The 25,983-nt window shown below is 60.1% G+C and overlaps 1 protein-coding gene across 2 annotated transcripts; it reads right to left on the minus strand.

Moving 5' to 3' along the window:
* Positions 1–837: 837 nt before the first annotated feature.
* SLC5A9 (solute carrier family 5 member 9) lies at positions 838–25,791 on the minus strand. Of its 2 annotated transcripts, XM_077845026.1 has the most exons (15): positions 25,635–25,791; positions 21,182–21,406; positions 19,386–19,457; positions 17,326–17,430; positions 16,855–17,019; positions 15,563–15,668; positions 14,937–15,017; positions 14,414–14,619; positions 14,109–14,244; positions 13,505–13,612; positions 11,586–11,736; positions 9,864–10,032; positions 8,507–8,722; positions 5,731–5,890; positions 838–2,573 (listed from the first exon to the last, which is right to left on the minus strand). In XM_077845026.1, exons 2-15 carry the CDS (start codon positions 21,335–21,337, stop codon positions 2,365–2,367), a joined length of 2,040 nt encoding a protein of 679 aa, XP_077701152.1. In that variant the 5' UTR covers positions 21,338–21,406; positions 25,635–25,791; the 3' UTR covers positions 838–2,364. The 2 variants fall into 2 exon arrangements, with proteins under 2 accessions (XP_077701152.1, XP_077701153.1); XM_077845027.1 differs by lacking the exon at positions 25,635–25,791 and having other exon boundaries at positions 17,248–17,430; positions 21,182–21,624.
* Between the last annotated feature and the right edge of the window lie 192 nt (positions 25,792–25,983).

Consider the following 25,983-nt stretch of genomic DNA (forward strand, 5'->3'; position numbering starts at 1 on the left):
TGGCCAGGAGGAGGCTCGGTGCAGCGATCCCGGCAAGAGATAATGACGGTCCAGGTTTAGCAGGGCCACCCCGGCTCTCCGGCCTGCCGCTCCCCGCACAGGGCATCGGGACCGTGGGGCGGGCCCCAAGTGCAGCCTGGGCGCTGGCCGCCACCTGCGAGGCCTGGTCAGGGCCACAGGCACCAGGCAGGGAGGCGCTCTCCACACTCGGACAAGGAACAGACGGCCTGATGGTGGCCTTGCCGCTGCAGACCTTTGAAACTACGATTAGTTTCCCGATGGTTCGTGCCACGGCTTTCCCCCACCCCTGTGTTCTGAGAATCGGTTTCCTCTGCTAAGGATGCTCTTTGTCTCATTCACTAATGCGTTCTTTCACTTGCTCACACACCTTGTTTTGAGCACCCACCCGGTGCCAGGTACCTTTGCACGTGATGGTGCCTCGGTGGGGGAAGCTTGCAACCTAGGAGACAAGGTGAACATTAAGGAAATCTTTGTACAGACATGTCGCTCTGACGGCTCTCCGAAGGTCGAGTCAGGGGACCAGGAGACTCTACACTGGGTGCTGGGGACTCGGCTGCTCTGGAAGGCAGGTGGCCGTGGTAAGGTCATGGGAGGGAACGGCTCCCCTTAGGATGTGCATCATTTCTTTGCTGAGGCGAGGAGTAAGTTGGAAGTAGCCAGGCAAGGAGGCTGGAGGAGGAGAGCGGCCACCTCCGCCAGCATGCTCCTGCGTCTCTGGGGAGGGCGCGAGCCGCACAGCACAGGCAGCAGGAGGTTGGAGCCTGAGCGGCCTGGGGGGAGCTCTCATGGAGGCTGTTCCAGGCTTCTGAAAGTAAGGATGTTCAACCTTTAACTTTATTTAACTTTATTTTTTAAAGATTTTATTTATTCATGAGAGACACACAGAGAGGGGAGGGGGGTGGACAGAGACACAGGCGGAGGGAGAAGCAGGCTCCATGCAGGGAGCCCGATGTGGGACTCGATCCCGGGTCTCCAGGATCCTGCCCTGGGCCGAAGGCAGCGCTAAACCGCTGAGTCACCCGGGCTCCCCTCAACATTTAACTTTAAATTGTGCTTCTGTGGTTTAAGAATATTTCCCTCCCCAAACTTTCAGTACCTTTGGTTGCACACAAATGCTTCAAGGGAATGGTCTGGGGGGAAAACGAGGGGGAAAAGTTGAATTCCCAGGGAAGGTGAGTGGGGAAAAGTGAGGAAAGCGTGGCCAGGTGAGATGACACCTGGCGAGATGAGGTCACAGGTCAGAGGACACAGAAATGTGGAGGCAGCAGCAGCAGGTGTTCACAGAATCAGCTGTGTTAAGCCTCAAAGGCCTAGAATTTTATTTGTAGTCAGTTATGGCAATGGGATGGGACCGTGGTCTCTCTGGACATGTGAGGCATGGTGTGAGCGCCCCGGCCGAAGGAGCTGGCTCCCACGTCACAGCCCAGCCTGCCGCCGTGCAAAGGTGCCAGGACCTTAGAGAATTACTAAGGCACCATTTACTGAGCATTGGTACTGTCTGGGTACAGTCACTTGGGATGTGGCCCTTGTGCTTGGTCCTTGCCCCGTGGAGGCCCCAGGGAGCAGTGCTGCCACGGAGGCAGGGCCAGAGGGGCGGGAGCAGGAGTGGGATCCTAACCCAGTTGTGGCATCAGGCAGCTGGGGTCACATGCCTTCCGGGGAGGGCGATGCCCGGCAGGCAGGGGGAGAGGACGGGGGGCTCCCAGGCTAGCCGAGCCAGCCCCCCCAGTGCCTACGGTCTCCAGCAAGTCAGGGCTCTCCTGGACTTGAAACTCCTCGAGGCCACAGAGACTCTGCACATGTTTGGAAGTGACGGTGGCAAAAGGCAGAATGAGTGGTGCCACGAGAGCCCCTGCCGCAGAGGTCCCTGCCCCAAACACCACCTGTCACCGCACCACATTCCCCTCTGGGCCCTCGCTCCCTGGGGTGTGTCAGAGGAAGGAAAGGCCCCTCCTGGGTTGGCGCCCACTACAAAGTGATGGCTAGGGGTTGGGAACGGGGCGGGGGGCGGGTACAGGGGAGCAAAGTGCACTTGGACATTGCAGTGTCCTTGCAACCCCTCTTCTTATAGCCTCCACTTTTTTAACCCTCAAACCACAGGTATCCTAAAAGTTTTGTAACAGAAGCACCAAGAGGGTAGAGTGTTTCTGAGGTAGGGGTGTAGGGCAGCGTCACGGGAGAAAGAGCTGGAGTCGGAAGCCCCCGTGTGAGTCCTGCCGTGTGGGCCCGAGCAGCCCACGGCCCTCTCCGGGCTCCCTTTCTCCCCGGGCCGTGTGCACACCAGGCCGGGGCTCCCGCGGGCTCGGCCCGTCCGCTGTTGCCACTGCCGCCAGGTCTGCAGAGTCACGCAAAGTAGCCCCACAGGAAGACGTTGATGGCCAGCAGCAGGATGGCCTGGACGTCGCAGACGCTTCTCCAGAGCGGCTCCTCGGCGATGCTGGTCAGTGCCTGGCTGCGCGCAGCCGCGTCCTCGGGGCTCAGTGCTGGCTCGGGGTGTCCGGGGAGCCCGCAGAGCCAGGCCCCCAGCAGCCTGCCACACCGCCTGCACGGGCCTGAGGACCATAGCGGGAGGGCAGGGGGAGCGGGGTAGGGGGGGTAGGTGGGGAGGAGGCGGGGGGGGGAGTGAAAGGCAGGGAGCTGGTGAGACTCGAGGGGGCTGCACAGAAAGGGGGGCGGCACTGGCCTTGCTGGGAGCCCACAGGCTGGGCCCGGCCGGAGCCCTGGCCACAGCACTCCTCCAGCAGAGCCTCCCGGCGACGCAGGCCAGGGACACGGGGTGAGGGTGATGGGGCTCCTGCCAACTCCGAGCACGAGGACCGAGTGGGGCGGCCCCCGGGCTGGGACCCAGGGGCCCCTCCAGGGCCGCTCCCCCACCCCTGGCCTCCCCAAGGCCCAGTGCACAGTCACCCCCTCGGCCTCTCCGAGCCGCAGCATCATTCTCTCTCAAATAGGTTGGCCGGGTGCTCGGCTTTCTCCAGCTTGTCTTGAGCATCGAACGAGAATGGACATTCGCTAGCATTTTAAAAAGTGACCCAGGCTGGGCAGCAGGGAGAGGCCTGGTGACTATCATGTTCTGACCGTGCACGAGGCCAGTGCAGACCCGGCTTCCTGCACCAGGACGGGGTTGCTCGGAGGTTAAAGGGTAGCTCAGTTCACCAAAAATTAAGTTTAAAAGAAGTAATAAAGTCAATATTTTAAAAAATTGTTTTGCACTAGCAGATAGCCCATCAAAATAACATTCATTGAAATTGGAAATGCCCTATTATCTTAACGACTCTGGAACTCGGTACCTGGTAAGTTCAGTGCGACTACAGAGTGCGGCCTCTGGTCCCGTCAACATACCATGTGGCCTTGCCCCCTCCCTGTACCAGGAGGGAAGAGGCTCAGGGAAGTGGAGGGACGCCTTCGAGGGCACAGAGCAGCAAAAGCATTTCCAGGCGTGAGGTTTTTCTATTGCATTGGGCTTTAGCGGTTTAGCATTATTCCAAGCCCACCCAAGAGCTCTCCTGATGCTCAGGGCCGCCCTCGGAGGCCGGTGATGCACCGATGGTCCTCAGGCCCGTGCATCGCACGCCGGTTCCGAGGCCCCAAGAAGTCACTAGGTGGTGACTGGTGAGCAGAGACTCGGTCCCTCTAAGTCTGTCTACAATCCCATGTGTACACTTCCTTCAGACCTACTCGCTGGCAGTACAATGTTTCTCTTCTTTCTCTTTTTAGGGCACAAACCCACACTGCTGTTTTGCTGTTTAACCTCAGATGACACACCGATGCGCCTTCATCTGCCCCTGGGCCTTTTGGGAGGGGGATTCCAGAGGTTGCCTTCCAGAAGGAGTGAGAAGTGCCTCCTTTGTCTTTTTGGGAAGAAAGTGCTCCCCCACCCCACCCCGGGAGGCAGGCATTTCTCTGCTTCCCCGGGGACAGACTCTGCCCTGTGGCAGGGGGATGGGGGGAGCCAGGGAAAGCTGCAACGACAGGGTGAGTCCACCTAGTGCTGGGGTTCAGCCGGGAGAGGCAAGTTGTGCCCTCCCTCCTCCCTAGCTTCTTCCCTTCCCCTTTCTTCTCTTGGCATCTACCTCCGCGCCATACGTTTCTTAGGGACCTAGACCTGGTTCCAGCCACGATGGGGGGGGGGGGAACCCTTTGGGAGACCCCATAAGGTGCACAGACCATGAAGCTTGAGAGACAAGGGGTTACATTGTGCAACACGCTGCAACTAGTGGGGTAACTGATTAGACGGAGGGGGTGACTGTGAGCCTTGGTGGTGCTTCCTGAAGTAAGCCTACGTGGGTGTTGACCTTCGGAAGTGTGTAAAGGCTTACGTTCTCCATTACGCAGGCTTTGCACGGTGCACCACTGGCTTTTACTTGCTGCATCTCAGGCGAGAAGACCTGAGAGTTAGATCTGGGCGGGAGGCTGAGCTTAGGACGTCACTGACTCTAGGCACCTGGCTGTTTCTCTAGGCCGGGCCTTAGCAAAGGGGAGGCAGTCAAGAGAGGTGGGCAATTTCTCAGGCCTCGGGGGAAGCACAGGGCCCCCCAAACCTGGCAAAGACGAGGGACCTGAGCAGCAGTGCCTCCAGCCGTTCAGGCCCGACAACTGGCACTTTGATCATCTTACCTAAGCTCTCACCTTACGTGAGTTATGAGAAGTGTGGGCACCAGGGGCTTGTTGAGGCCCTGATGGAGCCAAATGCAGTGGGAGAGAGCGGCTGACGAAGGCGCACCCTCTCCACCCAGGGGCTGGCTTCCCTCTGACTGAGGCAGGAAGTTAATTTAGGACTTAAATTTCATTAAATTATTCTTTCTCGAAGGCAAGAGACATTGATTTGGGGCTTTAACCGGCAAAATGATGTTAACTTTGTTTAACTGTAATTTTTCCTTGGGAATCCTATAATTTAGGAAATCTCTATAGTGTCCTCATACCAGACGATTGTGACGTTATTATGTGATCACACTGCAGGAAGGTCAGTTGTGTCTGAAACAGCGACATTATGTCCTTAGCCAGTTTTCAACTTTAGGGACCCCGCGGCCTTGGAGTGAACCTGACTAAGCTACTGTTCTAACCCGCTTAGGAACCTCTAGGAGGCAAAATGTATGTGGCCCATCAGCAGCTCCAGGCTGGCACCCACAGGAATGGTCGTTGGCCTTAGGAACCTGGCGCAGATGGGCAGGACTGTGTGGACGCCCGGCGGCCAGCCCTGCTTCTGTGTGGCTCCAGGCAGAGTGGCTAAGCCCCGTGGGAGTAAATGAATAATAGAGGGGGGGCCCGCTTCTTGGACGTGCCCCATGTGTCCTTCCATCTGGAGGGAACACCCTTTGACTTTCTGGCCTCAGACTCATTCAGTCAGAGGAGAGGAAGGGACTGGCCTGTTGGTAGGTTTGGGAAGCCCGGGGGGCGGGGGGGGGGGAAGGGGGCGCGGCACGCTGGGCTCTGTCCTCCCTCCTGCTCCTTGTTAGTGCAGGGCGCACGGGGAGGCGACCCAGGGGCACGTCTGTGTGGTGTTGGGCTTCGGTGTAAGGAAACGCAGCCCCCAGGACCTAAAGGAAGTCTTCCTACCTATCTTTGGGCTCCTAACCGCCTTCCCTGTTTGTCTGTTTTGACAACTAGTTTAACAGCCATGCGGGAAGGAGGAACGGTGATGTTTTCTCCGGCACACCTCAGAGGCCCCCCGTGACCCCCAGGCCGTGCCGCAGCTTGCCCCCAGCCTACCTGCCTGCCGCTCCTGGGCCTGGCTGCAGCACTCTGCCGCTTCCCCCTCTGCAGGGCGCACCCCGGATGGCATCTCAGGGGTCCCTGGTGCTCCCTCGGGGACCTCCTTCTCCAGCTCAGGGTGGGGATGGTGTCGGGTCCACCACGTCAGGCGAGCCAGCTGGAGGGAAAGGAAATGCTGTTTGACTCAGTTTCCTTTGTGGGCAAGTCTTGCTGTGGGAAAAGCCGAGCCACTAGTGAGCAGTGGGGAACAGGGGCCCAGCCCAGGGCCCAGCCTGGAGGCCTGGCTCGCGGCCCCAGCGCCCTTTCCTCTGGAGATCTGTGCCCGCCCTGAGCACCTGCTCCGGGCCGCACCCACAGGCTGGGGGGAAGGGGCCGGCCAGGGAGGCAGGGGGCTTCCGAGGCCCGGCTGTGGAGTCCAGAGTCTTAAAGGGAATCTTGCAGACCGTGGAGAGTCACTGCAGACGTCAAAGGGAAGAGACTCTAAGTTGTAGGATTTAGATAGATCCCTCGGAGTGAATCAAAGGGATGCAGGCTGGAGGCTGGTGGAAGAGCAGAGAAGAGATACAGAGCACCCAGGGTAGGAGAAAGGGGTGGTCTTCGGGGCCAGAAGCAGTGAGCATGGCTCTCAGGGCCCTGCCTTGGCCCCCAGGTGGGTGGTGATCGAGCCTGAAGAGCCTGCCTGCAGGCCTGCTGCCCAGAGTGGAGACGGCCAGGTGACAAAGCAAAGCTGCACCCCCTGTGTGGCCCTGGTGCTTTCCCCCCTCTGCTCCTCTCCGAGCAGAAAGCACAGAAAGTTCTCTGGCTCATACCAGCTGCAACCAACCACAACTATGTGAGCTCTGAGCTCTTTTCCCAGCCCAGTGGGAAAGACCTGGGTCACACATTGGCCCAGGTATCCCCTGCCCTGTCCCCAAATCCCTACACATACGTGTAGTGTATGTGTAGTGCAGAGCAGTGTGCAGAGTGAGGGGTCATCTCCCAGGACCCTCCCCACTGACGTCCAGCCATGTCCCCGTGTGGTTTCGTGAGAGCCCAGCTGCTTCTCTGCTTACAAATACCTCCAGTGAATGTGACTTCACACTTCCACCACGTGTCGTTAGAGTATACGGGTGGTGCCTCTGTTACAGGAGGCAGGCGGAGTTTGATCTGAATCTTGGGCTAGAGAAAGAGAATGGAGTTTCCTCATCATGTAGAGGATTGTTGAACTCACAGGTACGGATAAGACAGCTCAGGGACAGTGTGCGGTGAGAAGGGCCCTAGGCCACAGGTGGGCCCTAAGGAACACTGATGTTGAAGACCATGAAGAAGGCAGAAGAGTGATCGGAGGATAGAAAAACAAAACTGGAGAGGCTTATGTCACGGGCGTGAACGGAAGAGAGGTCTCCAGGCTGCGGGAAGTGGTCAGTGGTGGCCGGTTCTTCTCAGAGCTCAGGGAGGATGAAGATGGGGATGCGGTCATTAATTGTTTGCAACAAGAAGGTTATTGGGGTCTTAGAGCAATTTCGGTGGGAAGGCGGGACACCAGCCAGGCTGGATGAGAAGTAGACAAGAGGAGGGAAGTGGAGGCTGGCAGGGGAGGCCATCCTGCAAAGTCTGCTGCGGAGGAGCCGAGGGGAGGCTCCGTCACTGGGGAAGGACAGGGTCCGGGGAAGAGATTGTCAGGTGGGAGACACGCCAGTGCAGGAGTGAGACAGCAGATAATGGAGAAGGAGGTGAACATTCAAGCAGTGGGGAGAGAGCCCTTCTGGAGTGAGCCTCTGTCGGCTTCCGCCGAGGGCATGAAGTCATTTCGCAGACTCGAAAGCGCCATTTGGGTAATGGATGGGATTACAACTTCCACCCAATGTTTCAGGGCCTGACTTGTGGCACAGGCTCTCTTATGGGCTAAATGACATCCCCCCCCCCAATTCAGCGTGTCCAAAGGTGACTGTGTGAGGAGATAAGGCCACCTTAAAGTGGTGATTAGGGTTGAATGAGGACCTTAGAAAGGCCCTAATGCAGTATGACTGGTGTTCTCCTAAGAAGAGGAGACTGGGACACAGACGCACACAGGGGAGGACAGGGTGATGACAGAGGGGGAGGCAGCGGTCGGCAAGCCAACGAGGGGGCCTCCGAGGAAACAGCTCTGCCCACACCTCATCCCAGCCTTCCCGCCTCTGGAGCTCTGAGGACCATGCTCCAGCTGGGAAGCGCCGGGTTGTGGCCCAGGCCCGCAGCGCCCAAGCCGCCCAGTACTCCTGCTGGGAAGGTGAAAGGTGGGACTGGTAAATCTGCCAGCATAGGGGGAGCACTTGCTCTGCGGGGGAGCACTTCCTCTGGTGGGCTCCTTTCCCCAGCTCTTGACTGGCCAGCGAATCTCCACCGGTCCTTCGGGGCCAGCTCACCGTGCCCTCGCCAGGGAACCCCCCACAGCCGCCGGGGTGACCGCCCCTCCCGTGCTCGGCCCCACGTCGGAGGGTGGGCCTCCTGCACCCCATCGTGCTAGAGTGACTGTTGGGCTGGTGTCGGCACCCGACACGCTGGCAGGGACCGTTGGTCTCTGCGACCCTGGCACAGTGCCTGGCACACAGAAGGTGCTCACTGAGGAATTTGCCAATTGAATGAATCACTTTTCCCGTGGGAATTAATAATCCAGTGAGCTCCCCCCCACCCCCCAGGACATGTGTGTGGCCACAAGGGAGACGACCCAATGGCATGAAACTGGACGGTAGCACCCCGGGCCCTGGAGGTAGGGGAGCGCCGGGAGGGGCCCCAGTACAGGCTCTCCACCTGCCTTTTCCTCAGGGATGGGGGCGGTACACAGGCTGACGGCCACGATGACCACGGCCGTGAGCCCGCAGAGCAGGAGCGCGAAGTAGAGGTAGTGGAGGTCCTTCAGCACGGCCGGCCTCCGGTCCACCTCCCCGCAGGCTGGCACCGGGTACGAGAACTCCAGGATCATGCGCAGCAGCCCCACTACCAGGCCGGACATGAGGCCCCAGAAGGCTCCCTGTGGAGAGGGAGCAGACGGGGGCCAGGGCGAGGTCAGGCGGGAGGCCTTGGCCAGTTAAAGGCCGCCGGTTTGTTATGGTGTTTGCGGGGGGCCCCCCCCAGGGAGCTCCCCACTAATGCTGAGGCTTCGTCTGAACTCAAAGGCCCGGAGTAGTGGAAACAATGACTCAGCCTCTCCAGCTTAGAGTTGTCTCGTGTGCAATGATAAGAGAAATTATTAATTAATACTAAGTATAAATGCGTAGCATTCAACTGGAATGAAATATGCTTTTGTAATAAGCAGGGGAAACTGGGATCCCCCAACCTGATTTTCTGTTATAATAAATCAAAAAATCAGAATGAAGCTCTTCCTCTCTTATTTTTTTAAAAAGAAAAGCTCTGGCTCCTCCCCTGTCCCATTTCTAACGCCAGTTGACCCTAACCTTTACCTGGCCCCTGTATGTGAGAGTCAGGTGGATTGTATTTTTAAAAATGAGATGCTGATCCTGATTTCAAGAATTCTAGAATGAGCAGAAGCACCCAGAATTGCACCCAGCCCTTCTGTGCACCACGGGTAGCAGCAGGGAGATGAGGCCGTGGAGGCTCGGATGTCTCTCCCGAGCACCCCGTAGGGTAGGTGCTCCCGACGTGCGCGCACACCGCAGCCATTATTAGTATTTCTTGTTGAATCATCTTCCCTCCCACCTGGCTCGGTGATGGGAGACCTACATGCACCTTGTCAGCCATCGCATCTAGAAGCCTCCATAATAGGGTCGATGAAATGCTGGTTGAGTGAATGAATAAATCAAGACCTGATGCTGCGGGGACGCGTAGGTGGGTCAATGGTTGAGCCTCTGCCCTCGGCCTGGGGCGTGATCCTGGAGACCCGGGATCGAGTCCCACATCGGGCTCCCTGCATGGAGCCTGCTTCTTCTCTGCCTGTGTCTCTGCCTCTCTCTGTGTTTCTCAAGAATAAATAAATAAAATCTTAAAAAAAAAAAAAGAAAAAGAAAAAGACCCTATGCTGTGGACGGGGAGACGGAAGCTCCTTTGGGAGGCAGGGGGCCTGTCCAATACGCCTGAGGGCGACCCCAGGCTACGGACACACTGGACCTCCTGGCCCTCTGTGCCCAGGGAGAGAGGTGCCCTGCTGCACTCACCGGCTCTGTGACCCTCTTGCAGAAAATGGCCAGCAGGAAGAGGGCGGTGATCGGCGGGGCCAGGTAGCTGGTGACGGACTGGATGTAGTCAAAGAGCTGCCCGCTGTTGGAGCTTTGGATGATGGGGATCCAGAGGATGCTGACGACAACCAGGAACACCACAAACACTCTGCGGGGAGGGCACAGGGCACTGTGAGGAGCGCTCAGGCTGGCCTGGGCATGGGATGGGGGAAGGTGAAGCATAGGAACCGGAAGGGAGAAGGGTGGGGGATACGTGGCCACGGAATCAGAGAATGCTAGGAGCCTGGAAATGCAAAGATTCCAGAAACTTAGACTTTTTCTGGGATCAGAATCCCAGAAACCCAGGAATTTTGAAATGGGGTCTTGGAGGTCATGTAGCCCACCCGCTCTTCCGGGAGGAACACAACCTTTCACAACCCCCCCACCTCAGTAGATGCCTCTGGTCTCGGCCTGGGACCCCTCTCCCGGCATCCACGCCCTGTGCAGGACAGCGCCCCCAGGACGGCTTCGGCGTGGGCCCTCTTCCCTGCTTCGGGCGGCCCCGGCTCTAACCTCCTGCTCCTCACCCTGGCATTTGGCTCAGAGAAGGGACTCCGCCGCCGTCACCTCCTGACTCCCCCTCAGCGGATGCTGGCGCAGGCCCAAGACCCCTACCGCCCTCTCCTCGATTTCCCGAACGTGCTGAAAACCTCGGACACGTGGGGCGCGGTGATGCGCGCGGCCAGGAGATGGCGCGCGAGCCCCACTGATGAACAGAGGGAAGGGACCCGCCCGGTCCTCTCCTGTCCCCCTCCCCACAGCCCCACAGCCGCCACCCAGGCGGTGGGTGCTCATCCCTCCCCTCCCAGTCCGTGGATGCTCAGGCCTCGCGGCCGGAGCCCCCCAGGAGCCCCCCATGCACGGGCCGGGGAGCGCGAAGCAGGGACACGCAAGAGGGCAGGTGACCGCGACTCCAGCCCATCTACCGGAGGGAGAAGAAACCCGTTAGTCCAGAAACCCGAGTCACAGAGTCACCGAGTCACCGAGTCACCGAGTCACGGAGCCTGACGTGATGAAGCAGAGCTTGGAAAGCGCCCCCTTGGCCCCACCTCAACTACAAGCCTAGGGAGAAAAGGACAAGCCACCAGCCATAGTTTGCGAAGCACAAATCGAAGCCACCAGACAAAGCTCAAATTCCCCGGCTGGCTGCTCAAGGCCCTGCGGCCCTGGGGGCGGCCGTCCCGCGAGCTCCCCCGCTGAGGCGGCCCCGGCAGCCCAGGACAGTCACCCCGCGACCCCGGCAGGGGTGCGATGCAAGGGGACGCCCGGGTGAGTCAGGCGGGGTCGCCCACAGGCCTCTGCCACTGGGCCCAGGCCCGAGCTGATCCTAACGCTCCGGGTGAGCTGCCTGCTAACTTTCCCCAGCTCGGTTCACTTCCCTGGGGTGCGCGCTTCCTCGGCTTCCCTCACTTACTCTGTTGACCACCTTCTAAGAGAAAGTTCAACAGACGGGAAGAGATTTTGTTTTTCCTCCTTATTCTAGAAGGGGAGGAATGTCTAGAGCTGGGGAGGGACTTACCCAAGGTCACGTAGGCAGTGGGCGCTGGAACCAGGCACTCGGCCTTCCAGTCCAGGGCCCAGGCCCCACCACATCTCCCAGGGCAGCCCAGGGCAGGGAGGGGAGCTTAGAGGGGTTCCCCCCAGAAGGAGGGGCCGGCGCACCTGCCCACCACCATCAGCTCCTGCTCTGTAGCCTTCCTTCGGAGGCGCTGCCACACGTCGATGGCAAACAAGGTGCTGCTGCTGTTGAAGATGGAGGTGAGTGAGCTCATGAGGGCGGCCAGGATCACGGCGATCATCAGGCCCCGCAGACCTGGGGAGAGGCGAGGTCTCCGTGGGCAGCCCCCTCCGGGGGCCACGGAGGCTGCAGGGTCCAGCAGAGCCCAGGGTTTGGGGGTGGGGGTGGCGTCGCCTCAGGTTCCCATCCGCGTGCGTGAGGACTGCAGGCGGCCTCGAGGCCGGCTTCTGGATAGGCCGAGCCACCCGCACCAGGCCTGCCCAGGCTCCCCCTCCTCGTCTGCACCCCTAGGAGCTGGGGCCTGGTGGTCCTGCAGCTTGGACATCCCAGTCTGCATTTCAGAGCTGCAGACGCTTGGGTACTGGGCCCCTGGCCCGGAGGGGGTGGGGGAGGGTGACTGTTAGTACTTGGGCGTTTTCAGTTTCTGTGTTTCTTTATCGACACTGGGGTGCCGGGTTAAGGCCCTGGCCTGGGAGGCAGAGGCCCCGCATTTGTTTCTGCCCGTAGCTAGCTGTGTGGTCGCTGAAGTAGCTCCTTCCTGTCTGGACCTGTTCTCTCCCTGGGGGCTCGAGGAGGTGGAGCCTATGATGGTCTCTATCCTCTATCCTCTATCCAAGCTTCTAGAAACCACCACTCACGTTCCCCTGAGGAGATGACTCCCCATCAGCCCTACGTCAGCCCTCTTTCCTCCCAGTCCGAACATTTAACCACCTCCTGAGGCCTCCCTAAAGCCCCAGGTGTTCCAAGCAAACCGAGGCCAGCACCTTCCTCGGGGGCCTTCTGTGTCTTCCTTCGGTTAACAACCTCCCGTCTCCACACCAGACAGTCCTCCTAGACCCCCTCCTCTGCTCCCCTCCCCTCCCGCCTCCCTCAGTCAGCTCCTCCGTGGACGGCCTGTCACCCCCGGGCCTCCCACCACCTCTGCTGTGTCTTTGGTTCATTTCTTGTTCTACCGGAGGGAGGGGACAGCCCAACTCAAGGATTCCCTCATCAACCTGACTTTCTTCCCGTGTCCCCACTCTCGGTATCCTCGTAAACCCAGGACCTGGGGGCCCTCTCTGGATCCCTCTGTCTTTCTCATCCCTCAAATGTAATCTGTCACCAGATCCTGCCACCTCTGTCTCATAAATGTCTTTTAACCCTTTTCTGTCCACCTCTGAAACCACTGCCCCGGGCCACGCCGCCATCACCCCGCACCTGGAGCACCGCAGACCCCTTGTTCACGGTCCCTCTGCCTCCCTCCATGCAGACTGAGCCTCCCGACGCTCAGGCCTCGGCCTCCTCTCCATTCCCCACCGTCCATCCCTCCCGCCTGTGAGCCCACGGGGCGGCGTCAGGTCACACCTGGCGCTCTCTGTGAGGCGGGGCCTTAGCACACACAGTCCTTCCTCCCCGATGGCGTTTCCCACAAACACCCAGCCTTGTCTGCTCAAGAGGTTCCTCAGGACCAGCTCCATGTCCTCCCCTCTGGGAAACCTTCTCCGACATTCCCCCAGGCGGGTCAGGTGCCTCCCCGGGGCTCCCCCGGCCCCACGGGGTCCCCACACCGGGTACGCAGTACTGTACCCTCTGTGAGCCCGGGTATCCTGGAGATGGCATAAAGCCCTTTTATCCTTGCTTCTCCAGGATAAGAGCCAGAGCAGGTGCTGGTGGAAAGTGTGTGTGCATGTGCGTGTGTGTGTGTGTGTGTGTGTGTGTATGTGTTGGGGAAGGAGTGTGGGGCTGAAGGCTTCTATTCCCTCTCCCCGTCCGTGTCCACCCTTGATGCAATCCCTCCTGGGCAGCGGGGCCTGGGGAGGTTGGGAGGGGGGCGTGGAGGGGGCGTGGGGCAGACAGGACTCACCAACGGGCATAAGGGCGATGACCAGCTTGGGGTAGGCGATGTTGGAACAGCCCACTCGGGCCCCGCAGATTCTCTGGCAGACATCAGGGTCTACACAGCCCACCTCGTCTATAGAGGAAGTGATGGCCGTTAGAGCCCAGTCTTCTTGTGCCTTCTTGGGTTGGTGCAGTATTTGCTTTCCAACAGGGAAAAACCATGGGTAAGTGTTTACTGGTGACCCTGGCAGGAGCTGCATCTCTTGTAGGGGCCGGAGGGGCAAGGGCGGGGTAGGTGTCTGGGTACTATGAGTTAGCTGCTTCCAGTAAGCCTCCTGACCATATACTACCCTGCAGAGCTTGATAGACCTCCCTGTGTTTTAGGCCTTATATCTTGATAAAAGGAGAGAGGATATGCTTGGGAGGCCTCAAGAATGCCTTCGTTGGTCATTCCTCATAAAGGGAAAGTAGGATTTTAAAATGACATCCGGATAAAAATCTCTTTTTCTGAAATATCTACTGTATGTTTGTCCCACAACGCCGAACACACTAGGTATCCTTACTAGAAATAGCATGTGGCCCCCCCATGACCCCAACCCACATCTAGTGCAGCACTGCCCAGCTCTTACCTGGGTACAAGGCCCGGCTGATCATGCCGGGCATGACGATGAAGAACATGGGCAGGATCTTCAGGTAGCCCCCCAGCACAGAGCCTCCCTTGGCATGGGACAGATTCTTGGCAGAGAGAGACCTCTGCACGATGACCTGGAAAGGGAGCAGTGGAGACTCACCACTTGGGTTGGACAGGGCTCAGCTCCACCACAGGTGAGCCCTGAGCTGGTCCTGGAATAAGTCCCAAGCCCTGTGCATCTAGATGCACGGTTTTCAGGCAGGGAGCTTGTGATGGCTGGGCCAGGCCTGGCTGGGGCATCACCTGGTCCGTGCACCAGCACCAGGTGGCCAGCACCGTGAGCCCGAAGATGAGGCCTGGCCAAGGAATGTCCCCGTTCACAGGGTCCCGGAGCATGTGGAAGGCGTCCGCCCGGGGCAGATGGCAGGTGGTATTGGGGACCGTGGCATTAGGGATGGCCTGTCTGTACCGCTGCTCCAGGCCTGGGTACCAGCCTACCTCCTGAAAGCCTGTGGAGAGACCACAGTGAGGGATCTGTGAGCCTGTCACACGCCCCCACCCCAGCTTCCAGTCCCACGTGGCGCCTGGGGGCTTGGAACTGGTATGGGACTTGGGGAGGGGGAAGGGATGTGTGACGCAGACCCTCAGTTGGTGTAGCCCCATCTCTGCTCTTCGGGAACCCCATCCTGGAGGTGGGGGGCAGAAGGATGGGGAATCTGGCTCTGTGCTCTGGAAAGTTCCAGCCAAACCACAGAGGTGAAAGCCCAAGACAGATCAGAGAGCAATTTCTACTTGGTGGTGGGATGCGCTCGGGCCTCTACCTTACCCAGAAACATGAGGACCAGGGCGCCGCCCACCATGATCACCGTCTGCAGGGCATCTGTGTAGATCACGGCAGTGAGGCCCCCTGTAGACCGGAGGACAAGGCCGGTCAGGTGACACCAAGGGGGAGCTCTCTGGGCGTCTGTCCTGTGCTTGGCCACACTGGGGAGCCCTCCCAGCAGGTGGATCCGCCGCCTGCCTCCAACCCCCCAGCCCTCAGCTGGTCCCAGCCACGGGCACTCGGGCCTTTCTCTCCCCAACGGCCCCTGAGCGTGGCTGCTGTGCCTCAGTTCTTGTTTTCAATATCCCAAGGCTGTTCCTCTGCCCTGCTGGTAGCGCCACCAGGATACTCCCTCCTTCCCCACCCAACACCATTCAAATCCCCCATCCTTGCAGGCTGACTTAGCCCTGAGCTGGGTTCCCAGGTGCCCAGGCCTGAGAGAGGGGCTCTGGTGGATGACAAGGCAGGCTGGTGGCTTTGTCTGGAGCAGCCCCTAGTGATGCCAGTGCTGATGACAGTCCCCTCGCCACACCCCTGCTCACGGCTGCATCGCCAGGCAGCCCTCCCCACCTCCCCCTGGCTCTCAGTCTCTGCTCCCGGTGCCTGCACCCTGATGCCCTCAGCCCTACCGGCGATGGTATAGACAGCCGTCACCACCAGCAGCACCACCGTGGAGAGATAAAGATTCCAGCCCAAGGCCATCTGGACGAAGAGAGCTCCAGAGAAGATGTCAGTCTGCAGAGAGCCGAGACCCAGGAGTCCAGGTCACCTGAGGCCCTCGCTATGCCACCAGGACACGGTCGCCTCCTGCTCAGTGATACCAGGTGCTATCGGCCCTCATCACACGATGCGGGTGAGCCTAAAGCACCGTGCTGAGGGGGACGGGCTTGACCTCGCAGACGCCAAGGAGCCAGAGGGATGTTCAGGCCAAGAAGCATCACATAAATCTTTGAAATTGGGAGCAGTGTAATCTGGTGCCGTGAAGGCAGGGGTGAAGGAATGAAGTGAAGACAGAGGAGGTGAAGTGGGGAGCAGGGGTCAGAGAAGAGAGGGCTCACTGACTGCCCCCAGCAGAGCCGAGGCCCACCCAGTGGCCAGGTGGGCCCACGCTGACCTGGCGGGCCGGAGCCCAGGGCGGAGGACCCCAGCCCCGAAGGCTCCGCGTGTGTGGGTTTACTGGGGACTCGGAGAGCGTCCTTTGCCTAGGCTGACCTGGGCTCATTTTCAAGCATCGTGGACAAGCGGCTGTACGATTTTGTCCATCTCTTGCCCTGGCAGCTCAGACTCAGTCCCTTTCAGTGTGTGTTTGCTGATCCCACTGCACGGCTGCTTCATAAACCCATCCCAGGGCTACAACGGGGCAGCGTGCAAGGACACCCGGACTGGATCACAGGACCCAAACTTTAGTTCCAGGCCCACGGCTGCATTCGGTGTGGACATGGGCAAACCACTGACCAGAGTGTAGGCCAGTGGGGGAAGAATAAAGACCCTTCTAACTGCAACATCCTAGGCGATCGGTGCATGGTGCTGAATGGACAACCAACTGATGGAGAGGGAGAGGGATGAACGGGCTCCGGATTATGGGTTGTCATTTACCCAACAGACATTTCTCACTCATCTGTGATTACTGCTGGGAGGGGGCTTGCACTGAAGATATGTGGACTCACCCCTCCTTCCTCCCTCCCTCCCTCCCTCTCTTCCTTCCACCTATTATCTATCTATGTATCTATCTATCATCATCTATTCCTCCCTCCCTCTCTCCCTTCCTTCCTTCCTTCCTTCCTTCCTTCCTTCCTTCCTTCCTTCCTTCCATCTATCCATCCATCCATCCATCCATCCATTCCTACAGCCAGCGATAAGCCATGACCTAAACTCAGCATCTTCAGGGAGACGGGATGGCCACACTGCAGTGGGTACTCACGGAAATCTTGGTGAAGATGTAGAGAATCAGAGACAGGACAGACATGTACACCTGGATCCTCTGGCCCCCGAATCGCTTCTTCAGGTACTGTGGCATTGTGACCACGCCGGCAGCGATGTACACGGGGACGAAGATCCAGCCCAGGGCCAGAAGCAGCCAGGTTGCCTTAGAGAGTGGGGAGAAGAAGGTACCCATGTCCTAGATGCAGATGGAGGGGCAGCCCCTACCCACATGGTGATGTCGGGGAGCACTCCGCTGGGAAGCAAGGACCCAGGACCTGGTCTGAGTGCTGTGTGACCTCTGAGTCCCTCTGCCTCCTCTGAGCCTCATCTGTAAAATGGTTTCTCTGTTTACCATGCAGCCTCCCCAGTCAGCTCTGAGCTTCCTCTCCACACTAAAGCCTGGGAGGGGGTAGGCGGGGGGGTTCAGACCTCCATCGTCCCTGAGAAGCCTCCAGGCCTGCTTCCTTACGTTCCATTCAAAGCCCCCCACAGCAAGACCTCCAGCCGCTCCTGTCCCAGCCAGACCGATGAACAAGCCGCTGCCCACATTGCTGGACATCAGAGACGCTCCAATCTGCAAGGCACAAGTGGGGTCAGCTTTAATCAAGACCAATCTGGAGCCAGGACCACAGGCTGCATGGCCCATGGACAGAGCAGGACCTGGGCTCAGGAAATCTGAGATCAGAGGAAGGAGAGGACGTGAGGGAGCAAAGAGGAGGAGGGATAGAACTGACATTTATTGGGTACCTACTGTATACGGGCACTGCGCGAGGCATTTAATATGCACGAATACACTTAATCTTCATAAATATTTCAAGGGATGGGTATTAATCTTTTCAATTTACAGAGGAAGGAAATAACGTTGGGAAAAATGAAGCCGCTGGCCTCAGGCCACCTGGTGAGTGAGTGGCCAAGTGGGAAAGAAGGAAAGCCGTGGGGAGCAGGGTGCGTGTAGGGAGGACCAGGCTCTGCACTGGGGCCATCCATCTAGTGCCCCCAGAGACGAGGGTGCTGAGGGGAGGGGGTCCCCCATGAGAGGGACTGGGGGAGGCCCTCGGCCACCCCTGTGCCTGCAGGCTCCAGGCAAGGCTGGGCAGAGGGGGGAGCCGAGGGGCTGAGCACTGGCAGGGCCAGCCTCAGAGTTGAGGTCATGTTTCTGCAGGAGGTAGAAACTCCTCAGAGGCCACGGAGACAACGATAGAAGGACGACATCGTGGCGGTTGCTACGGTTAGTACCTCATCATTGCTACAGTTAGTGGCCAGGCGCTGCTCGAAGCTTCCTCACTCAGCCTTCACTGCAGCTCCGGCCGGATGTCCTATTATTACCCTGCTTGACCTGAGCAGGGTACTGAGGCACGGGTAAATGACCTGCTCAGGCTCCAGAACTAGTGAGTGACAGAAACTTTGGACCTTGTTTGTCTGACTCCGGTAATTACTGCACAATTGTTACTGAGCACCTAGTGAACACTCATTACTGTTATCTTTTATTATTTGATGGGATCCCTCATGGGGCAGGGAAAGGGGCAGAGGGAGGGGCTTGGGGGCCTGGGTGGAGGCGAGGCCTTGGGGACAGACCGGGGCCAGAGGTGAAGAGCTTTGCTCCAGGCTGGCACCCTGTTGTCACCTTAATAAAATCACTTCCTCTCGCAAATGCACAGACCTTCACCTGTAAAATGCGGGGACTCATGTCCTCCCACTGCCTGTCCTAGAGCTGCTGGACGACAGAGAGAGGGAAGAAAAGAAAGGTACTCCTGGGCTGCTGGAGGCATGAGAACCCCTCGCCCCTACCTCCTCCGCCCCAGACACCCGAACCTTCCAGAGAGCCCCGTCAGCACCCTGGGCCTCCTCTACTCTTCAGGGGGTCTGTAGCAGCGCAGATGGGGAAACGATGAGAACCAAGACAGGGACAGGGTGGTTGGTGGCGTGGGAGCCGTGTGTGCCCGGGTGGGAATGCAGCCAGCTACCTGCGGGCTGACAGCCCCACTGTTGGGTCTCCAGGCAGGGCTTCCCTCCCGCCATGCTCTTTCAGGAAGAGGAAGTGGTTCTGAGGACCAAGAGACACAAGTGGGGTGGCCCAAGAGGAGGGATTGGGGCTTGCAAAGGAGTTGGGATTGATTCCCTGAGGTTGCTGGGGGTTTGGCCCCTGGCACCCCCCTTGCTTCGCTGCTTTGCAGTACTGAGCAGATGCTTCTCCTTCCCGGCCTCCTGGCTGAGCTCAGAGGCTTCCAGAAGCACTCCCGGCCCCTCTGCTTCCCTCCAGCTCAGCGTTTCTCCTGTCACCGTGTCTCTCTGCCCAGCTAGCCTGAGCTTCTCCAGGACAGGGACATTCTAGGTTATTTCTGCAGGTGCCTAGGGCATGCACTCAGGAGGCACTTCTCCGAGACGTGCGTTAGCAAGATGTCCCAGGTCGGGTGCCTGTGGGCCACAGGGAGGGAGCCCGGAGAGCCGGGGGCTGCTGCCTTGGGGTAGGAGGGGAAGACGAGATGAGGACCCAGCGGTGGGAAGGGGCAGAGAGGCAGCCCGACTCACCGGCCACCAGCTCATGGACCTCCCCGCCAGGAAATAGCCGCCGATGGTGCCCCTGCTGGCTCGGACGGATGACTGGAAAGGAAGGGGAGAGAGATGAGGATGGGATGGGATGGGCTCCCCGAACTCCCCCACCTCTGGCCACCTCAGCTCCCGGTCCTGGGCTCAGGCGCTGGGGGACGCAGAGCCGGAGCAGCAGGCCTCAGTCCCACTGGTTTTACTGCACGGGCCTTCAGGGGGCACCACGGCCTCTCCCTGGGGCCCACAGAGGTTAAAGCCGTCTGGAACGGCACGGAGCCCGGCAAGCGGGCCTGACCACGGTTACCATCGCGGCGCCCTCCCTCGGCCCAACCTGGCTTCAGGAAGAGCTGGCGTCTGATCTGATCGGAGGGCTGGCGTGGAGGCCGCCGCCCCCTCCTTTGTGCAGGCCCCCCCCCCCCCCCCCCCCCGGACTGGCCGGCTCTGTCCCGCTGCACAGGCCCCGCAGGCCCTGCCCGGAACTGGCTGGTGGTGCCTCCCGGCCTGCTGGGGTGGGGGGGTGGGGGGTGCCCTGGAGCACAAGAGAGGCGGACATGAATGACCTTCTTCTGAGGCCTCAGGGCCCGGGAAGCAGAACCACGAAGACTGTTTAAGATGCTGAAGCCAACAGGCCTGTGACAGGGCCTAGGGGTGGGACGGATACCCGAGGGAGAGGAAGGAGAAGAGAAATGGGGCAGGAGCCTCTCCGCTCCCAGGGAACACAGGCGGTCACCCCGGAGAGGCGGGCCAGGGAGGCTGCTGCTGGGGGGGCCTCGGCGTGACCTTCCTCTGGCACCGCTGGCCTTTCGGGCAGCCCAGGTGGGCAGAAGGAATTCATTCACATGCGAGGAAACTGAGCCTGAGTCAGAGAGCAGCTCGTCCAAAGTCACCGAGGAGCTGGTGCCTTTCCGCCCTCCACCGTTTGCAGGTGTCTTCCTCACACCAGCCTTGGGAGGCCGGGACTGTCCCCCAGCTTTACGCTGGGGGATCTGAGGCCCAGAGAGGATTTGAGAGCCTGTCCTGGTGAGCGACCAGCTGGGACTCAAATCACTGTCTGGCACCCAGCAGCATCTGAGGGCTCCGGCCTGTCCCCCCAGGGGGCCGTGATGACACCTGCTGCCTGTTGCTGCCCACGGTGTGCCAGGCACTTTGCCAGGCACTTAAATGTGTTGTGTTGCTCCATGGCCATGACCCCCCCGGGGGGCAGTGTTCATCATTCCCAGCGACCTCAGGAGAAAACGGAGGCTCAAGGAGCACGTGCATGTTCCCAGGGCCCCGTGGCTCTAACTGTCGGAGGTGGGATCTGAACTCAGGGTTCGCTGGCCCCTTTCCCCGGCACTGGGGCCCTGGTGACAGTGAAGAACAGAAGGAACTCTGGGTTCACCTCTCCCTCCCCACGAGCACACAGCACGAGAACCCCAGCTCCGTTAGAAGGCGCTCCTCCTTGCCAAGACACCCCCCAGCGGAGGGTTCGCAGAGTTGGCGGCCTTGGCCAGGGGAGGACGGCGGAGTGGGGACTGGGCCGCCAGGGATGAGTGGGGCCGAAGGCCCTGCGCAGAGGCAGGGAGTTGGGAGGGGGCTTCGGGCCTGGCCTGCCTGGGCTCACTGTGTGCCCTCAGGCAACTCACATCCCTCTCTGGGCCTCAGTCTATAAAAGAAGGGTCGGAGAGGATTTCCAAGGGCCTCAGCACCTGGGCCCTATGCTCCCCGATGGCCCACCCAGCCCCCAGCACGGGCAGCCAGAGATGAGAGGCCCCACTCCAGCCTCTGGGCCTACTCACCCAGACCCCCACGCCGATGACAAAGACGAAGTAGACAACCAGGACCCCGATGTCCGAGGCGTGCAGGCTGACTCCCGAGCCCAGGACCGCGCGTGGAGCTGTCGCTGGCCTGACCCCATTTCCGGGAGCTCCGGGCCCCATTGTCGCGGGCTCCATGCTGCTCTGTTAGAGTCACTCACCACCGGCTGGGCTGGACTTTGAGGCGCTCCTGGCTGCGTTCCTGCCCTTTAATGATTAAACAGCCCCGAGTGCCATTAGCTGCTGAGAAAGCTCTGAGCCCCACTGGCACGGAAGGTCCCGGTCCCCTTTTCTCCTAACTGCCACCCCATCCTCTGCAGGACTCTCTCCCTTTCCCTGCCCCCAGTACACTCGCGTGTGCGTGCACACACACACACACACGTGCACAGGCATACGACGTGCACACTCCCACTCCTGGAAGGAGCAGCAGGAGGAAGACAATGAGGACAGGAGTAGCGTCGTGGAATTCTGGAGCTGGGAGGGACCTCAGAAGTTGAGCTGTTCAAGTGCCGACTTAGGTGGAGAGGAAACCGAGGCCCAGGGAGGGAAAGGTCACAGGGAAGTAAGATGGAGCTGGGCCTGGAGTCCAGCTTTCTCAGTAGTGAGTTTGTGCAACTTTCCTTATTCCCAGGAGTAAGACAGGGAGGAGAGGAGGGAAGAGTGCTGTGATCTTGCCAGTCTCCACGGCGGCGTCACCTGCTCCTACCTCCAATCCCTGCCCCCAGGCATAATTTTTCCTTTTTTTTTTTTTTTTAAACAGTGTAGGAAACTGAGGCCCGGGAAGAGACATGTTTATTCCAAGCCACAGTGTGGGGCTAGAATTCACACTTGTGGGTCCACACGCCTGCCCTGCGCTGGGACAGACAAATGCACGGATGTGGAAAGGACAGCAAGTGCCCTGGGTCCAAGGAAGACCAGCCGCGCCCAGACCCAGGCCGCCTGCTTTCCCGTCCCAGCAGCACATCCCACAGAGCTGCAGAGTGACCAGGGACAGACTGCCCCAGCCCCCCCCAAACCCGGCCATCCTCCCCGCACATCTAACCCTGGGCCCCCCGCTGCCGCCCGGTGCAGCTGAGACCCCCTGTTAGGCCGCCAGGCCCTGCCGCAGCCCGGAGCCCAGACAGCGCCGGGAAGGGAGCCAGGGAGGTCCTGACACCTGCAAAGTAGATGTTGTGCCGCTTACAACCAAGTCCAGCCTTGACATATCTGTGAGCCCCGGACTCGCCTCAGGGCCTGTCTAGTTGTGCCTTCCCAGAGCTGCGTCATTTGTCTCCGGCTCACAACCAACGAAACAGAACAACTTAGCAGGGGCAGAGGGGCTGCGGGAGGCGGGCAGGGCCATGCGGGCCCCGGGAGGGAGCACGGCTGCGGACGGCCCACGGGCGTCCTGGTGACCAGGTGAAGTAGAAAGGATGACGAGAAAAGACAGGCCACGCTGGAGTGAACGAACCTACACCAGCCCCATCAACTCTGAGCCAAGGGCGCTCCTGAGCGGCAGCTGAGGACTCACACGCGTACCCGTGGCTCAGAGCCACGGAGAAAAGATGCAGGGTGACCACTACGGATTTTCCATTTAGACAGCGGGGATTATGAAATCCAGGCGGGAAGAGTCTCATCCAGAGTGGTTTAACCCTTCAGGCAGGTGTCGGCACTCGAGGATGAGGCCGCGCACACCCAGGAAACCCTCTCCAGAGCTCCCGAGACGGAGGATGTGGCCACGCTGTCCTTACAGGAGGCGCGCACCTGCGCTGCACCTGGCTCGGGGAGGGGGCCGGGGACACTCGCAGGAGAGCCCAGGGGCTGGGGGGGGGGGGCTGGCGGGCCTGCCGGGGGGGGGCTCACACAGAGCACAGCAGAGGGGGGCAGGCGGGGAGATGGAGACCCGCCCTGGAAGGGGGAGCTGCCAGGAGAGGGTCCAGAGGAAGACACAGGTGAGTAACAGGTGGTGTGGACATTCTCTTTCTGAGTCGTATCTGAATCGAGACTGTTTTCGGAGTCCAGCAGCAGCAGGGACGGCTGTGGCTTGCTGGTCACGGGGACACTCCTGGAACGGCAGGAGTTCCAGGCTCGGGGTGACAGAGGGACCACGCTTGAGAAGCTGCTGTCAGGGTGCCCTCCCTGCATCCTCCTTATTCCGTGTGTACTTCATAGTCGGGAGAAGCAGGCGCTTCACTTGGGGTGTGCGCTGCCTGTGTCTCCCTTCGGCTGTAGGCTGTGCCGTCATGGAAGATTCTGGAAAGCAGAGTTCCTCTTGGACTCCCGGGGCCAGCGACTTCCTCCGGCCTTCTGGCATTGTCTTGGGAGGTGACTGCCTTGGTGACCTGACCCTCTCCACCCTCCCAGGCTGAGTGTGCCCTGCCCCTCCCGAAACTCCTGCTGCCCCATCCAGCCGCCCGGCCTCTCTGCCCTCGGGCTCCGCACTGGCAGACTGGCCACAGCTGTCACAGCGTCCGGGGGCCCACAGCAGCCCGCTCAGGGCAAGGCTCTTCCTTCCCTTGTGCCCTCGCACCGCTGTGCACACCTGGTGCAGTTCCCGGCCAGGCCACCCTCCCCAGCCCCTCCAGGTCTCCCACGTGCCGTGTCCCCCTCCACCACCCTTCCTTACAAGGCTTCTCTCCCCTAGCTGGAAGGCCCCCAACCCCACCCTGCCCCCCATTTATCTCACCGATGTGGCCTTACTAGATGTGAACCCCCCAAGGAGCCTGGGTGCCTCATTCCCCCTCACGTCGCCAACAACGGGAGCCAAGTCAACACAAGAATGTTTCTAACAGGCTGTGTCGGGTGAGAGGGGCAGGGGGCAGTGGGCAGGAGCAGACGGCACTCCAGGTGGAGCGAGGCAGGAGTCCGCAGAGGGGTCTCAGCAGGTGTGCGTGGTCAGGGAATGGCTTTGGGGGGGGGGCAGTGAGGGGGTGCTGCAGCCTAGGGCCGAGAGGGGGAATGTGGGGGCAGGAGGCATTCTAGAAAATCCCTCAGGGGGTCACTCTGGGGGTTGGTGAGGATGAGGAAGCTGGCAAGACAGATCAGGTGAGATTGGCACCCAGTGGAAGGCATAGAGAGGAGAGGGTCCCGGGTGTTCTTACGGAGCCAGAAGCGCGTGGACCTGGGCAGCTCCCTCTCCCCTGGGGGCCCTTCCCCCCCACACCGTGATGCCAGGGCCAGGATCCTCCATGGCGGGTGCCCCACCCCTGGGTGGTCCTTTCTCTCAACTCCCAGGGCCTAGAGGGCTCATCCCCTCCACAGAGCCATGAGTGAGCAGCCTTGGGTTGCTCGTTCCCAAAAGGACTGACCCCGTAGCCAGGCCAGGTGGGGTGGGAAGCCCTTGGCTGGGGGAATGGAGCACTCACGGCAAGATCTTGAGTGTGAAGCCTGAAATGCTGGTGGTACAAAGTGTGCTGGGCCCCCCGAATCCACAGTGGAAGGACACCGCCTATCACGCTGCTGCCTGGGTGTTCCCATCTCCAGGACACCCGGCCCGGCCCCAGGAAGAATCCTGGGCAGACTCCGTGGTACCTCTGGCTGGCCTCGCCCTGCCTCCCCCTCGCTCTGCCTCCTGGCAGGTTCTTCCTGAAAAACCACTGGAAGCCGACCTTCCTGCTGCGAACTTCCTCTTCCAGAACAATGGGGACTACCTCCGCCGTGCGTGCCACAGTGTCCCGCAGGTCACAGCCAAACCTGGCCGACATTGTGACGTTAACTGTAGGAGCTTGGTTATTCCTATTTTGTTAGGCGAGGAAAGGAGCTCGTCGGTGACGTCCCCTAGTTACGGCTAATTCGGATTCTGAATTCAGCCTTGATTCACCCTAAAAGCTGTGCTAGACCGCGTCCTGCTGCTCCTAATCCTACGTCTCTGGGAGAGAACGGGAAGGTGTGTCCGTCTAATGGAGGGGGCCCTGGGCTGTGAGGGCTTCCTGCCTGCAGTGGGCACAGAGGTGGCCGGACTGGGGCTGCATCTGCGTCCAGCCCCCCACCCCCACCGTCAGCCACCCTTCCTCCCCCTGTGCGGATCACACAACCCCACCGCCCCCAGGTGCGGTCACAGGGTGGGGGAGGGAGGAGGCCCTGCTGGGCAGGCTAGACCCTAAATTCCTAGAGGAAAAGATTATTACAGAAGAGGAGCAGACTGAGAAAGACAGTGACAGGGCCGCAGGGGCGGGGGTGGGGGGGGGGAGAGAGCAAAGAGAAAGAAGAGGGTCTAGTCACACAGGTACCTCTGTCAGACCCCGGGACCCCTACCAGTCACCTGGCCTGGGCGGGACCTCCTGGGGCGGCCTCTCAGCCTGGGACTCAAGTCCTGCTGGGTGAGCCCTGGCTCCTCCCCTGGGGACGAGGTGGGGGAACCCGAAATCTCCCTTCTGCCCACTGGGCCTGGCTCTGAAGGCCCGCACCTGCACTTGTCCCTGCCACTGGGTGTGGTCTTGGGGAACAGAGAACTTACCTGTGCCCGGGCTTCTCCAGGACCTGGGTGGGGGGCAGATGGGGAAGACCACGGTGGGAGATGGGTGCTGCGGCTGCTGTGACAGCCCTCACAGCTGGGCGGACGGGTTTCCCTGGGCAGACAGGTTTCCCCACGCATTGTTCGGAGCTGAGGAGAGCATCTTGGGCTGGGCCACAGCTCGGGCACGGGCTGGCACATGCGCACACGCATGCATGTGTACGTACTCCTAACTAGCAGCTTGTCCAGGAAACGCTGTGGAGTCGTCATAAGTGCAGACTCTCAAGCCACAGGAGCGCAGGTTCACTTAGGCTCCATGTGCAGCAAGGGGGGTGGGATGAGGGCAAAGCCC

Source organism: Canis aureus, chromosome 13 (genome assembly GCF_053574225.1).
Source record: "Canis aureus isolate CA01 chromosome 13, VMU_Caureus_v.1.0, whole genome shotgun sequence".
NCBI lineage: Eukaryota > Metazoa > Chordata > Mammalia > Carnivora > Canidae > Canis > Canis aureus.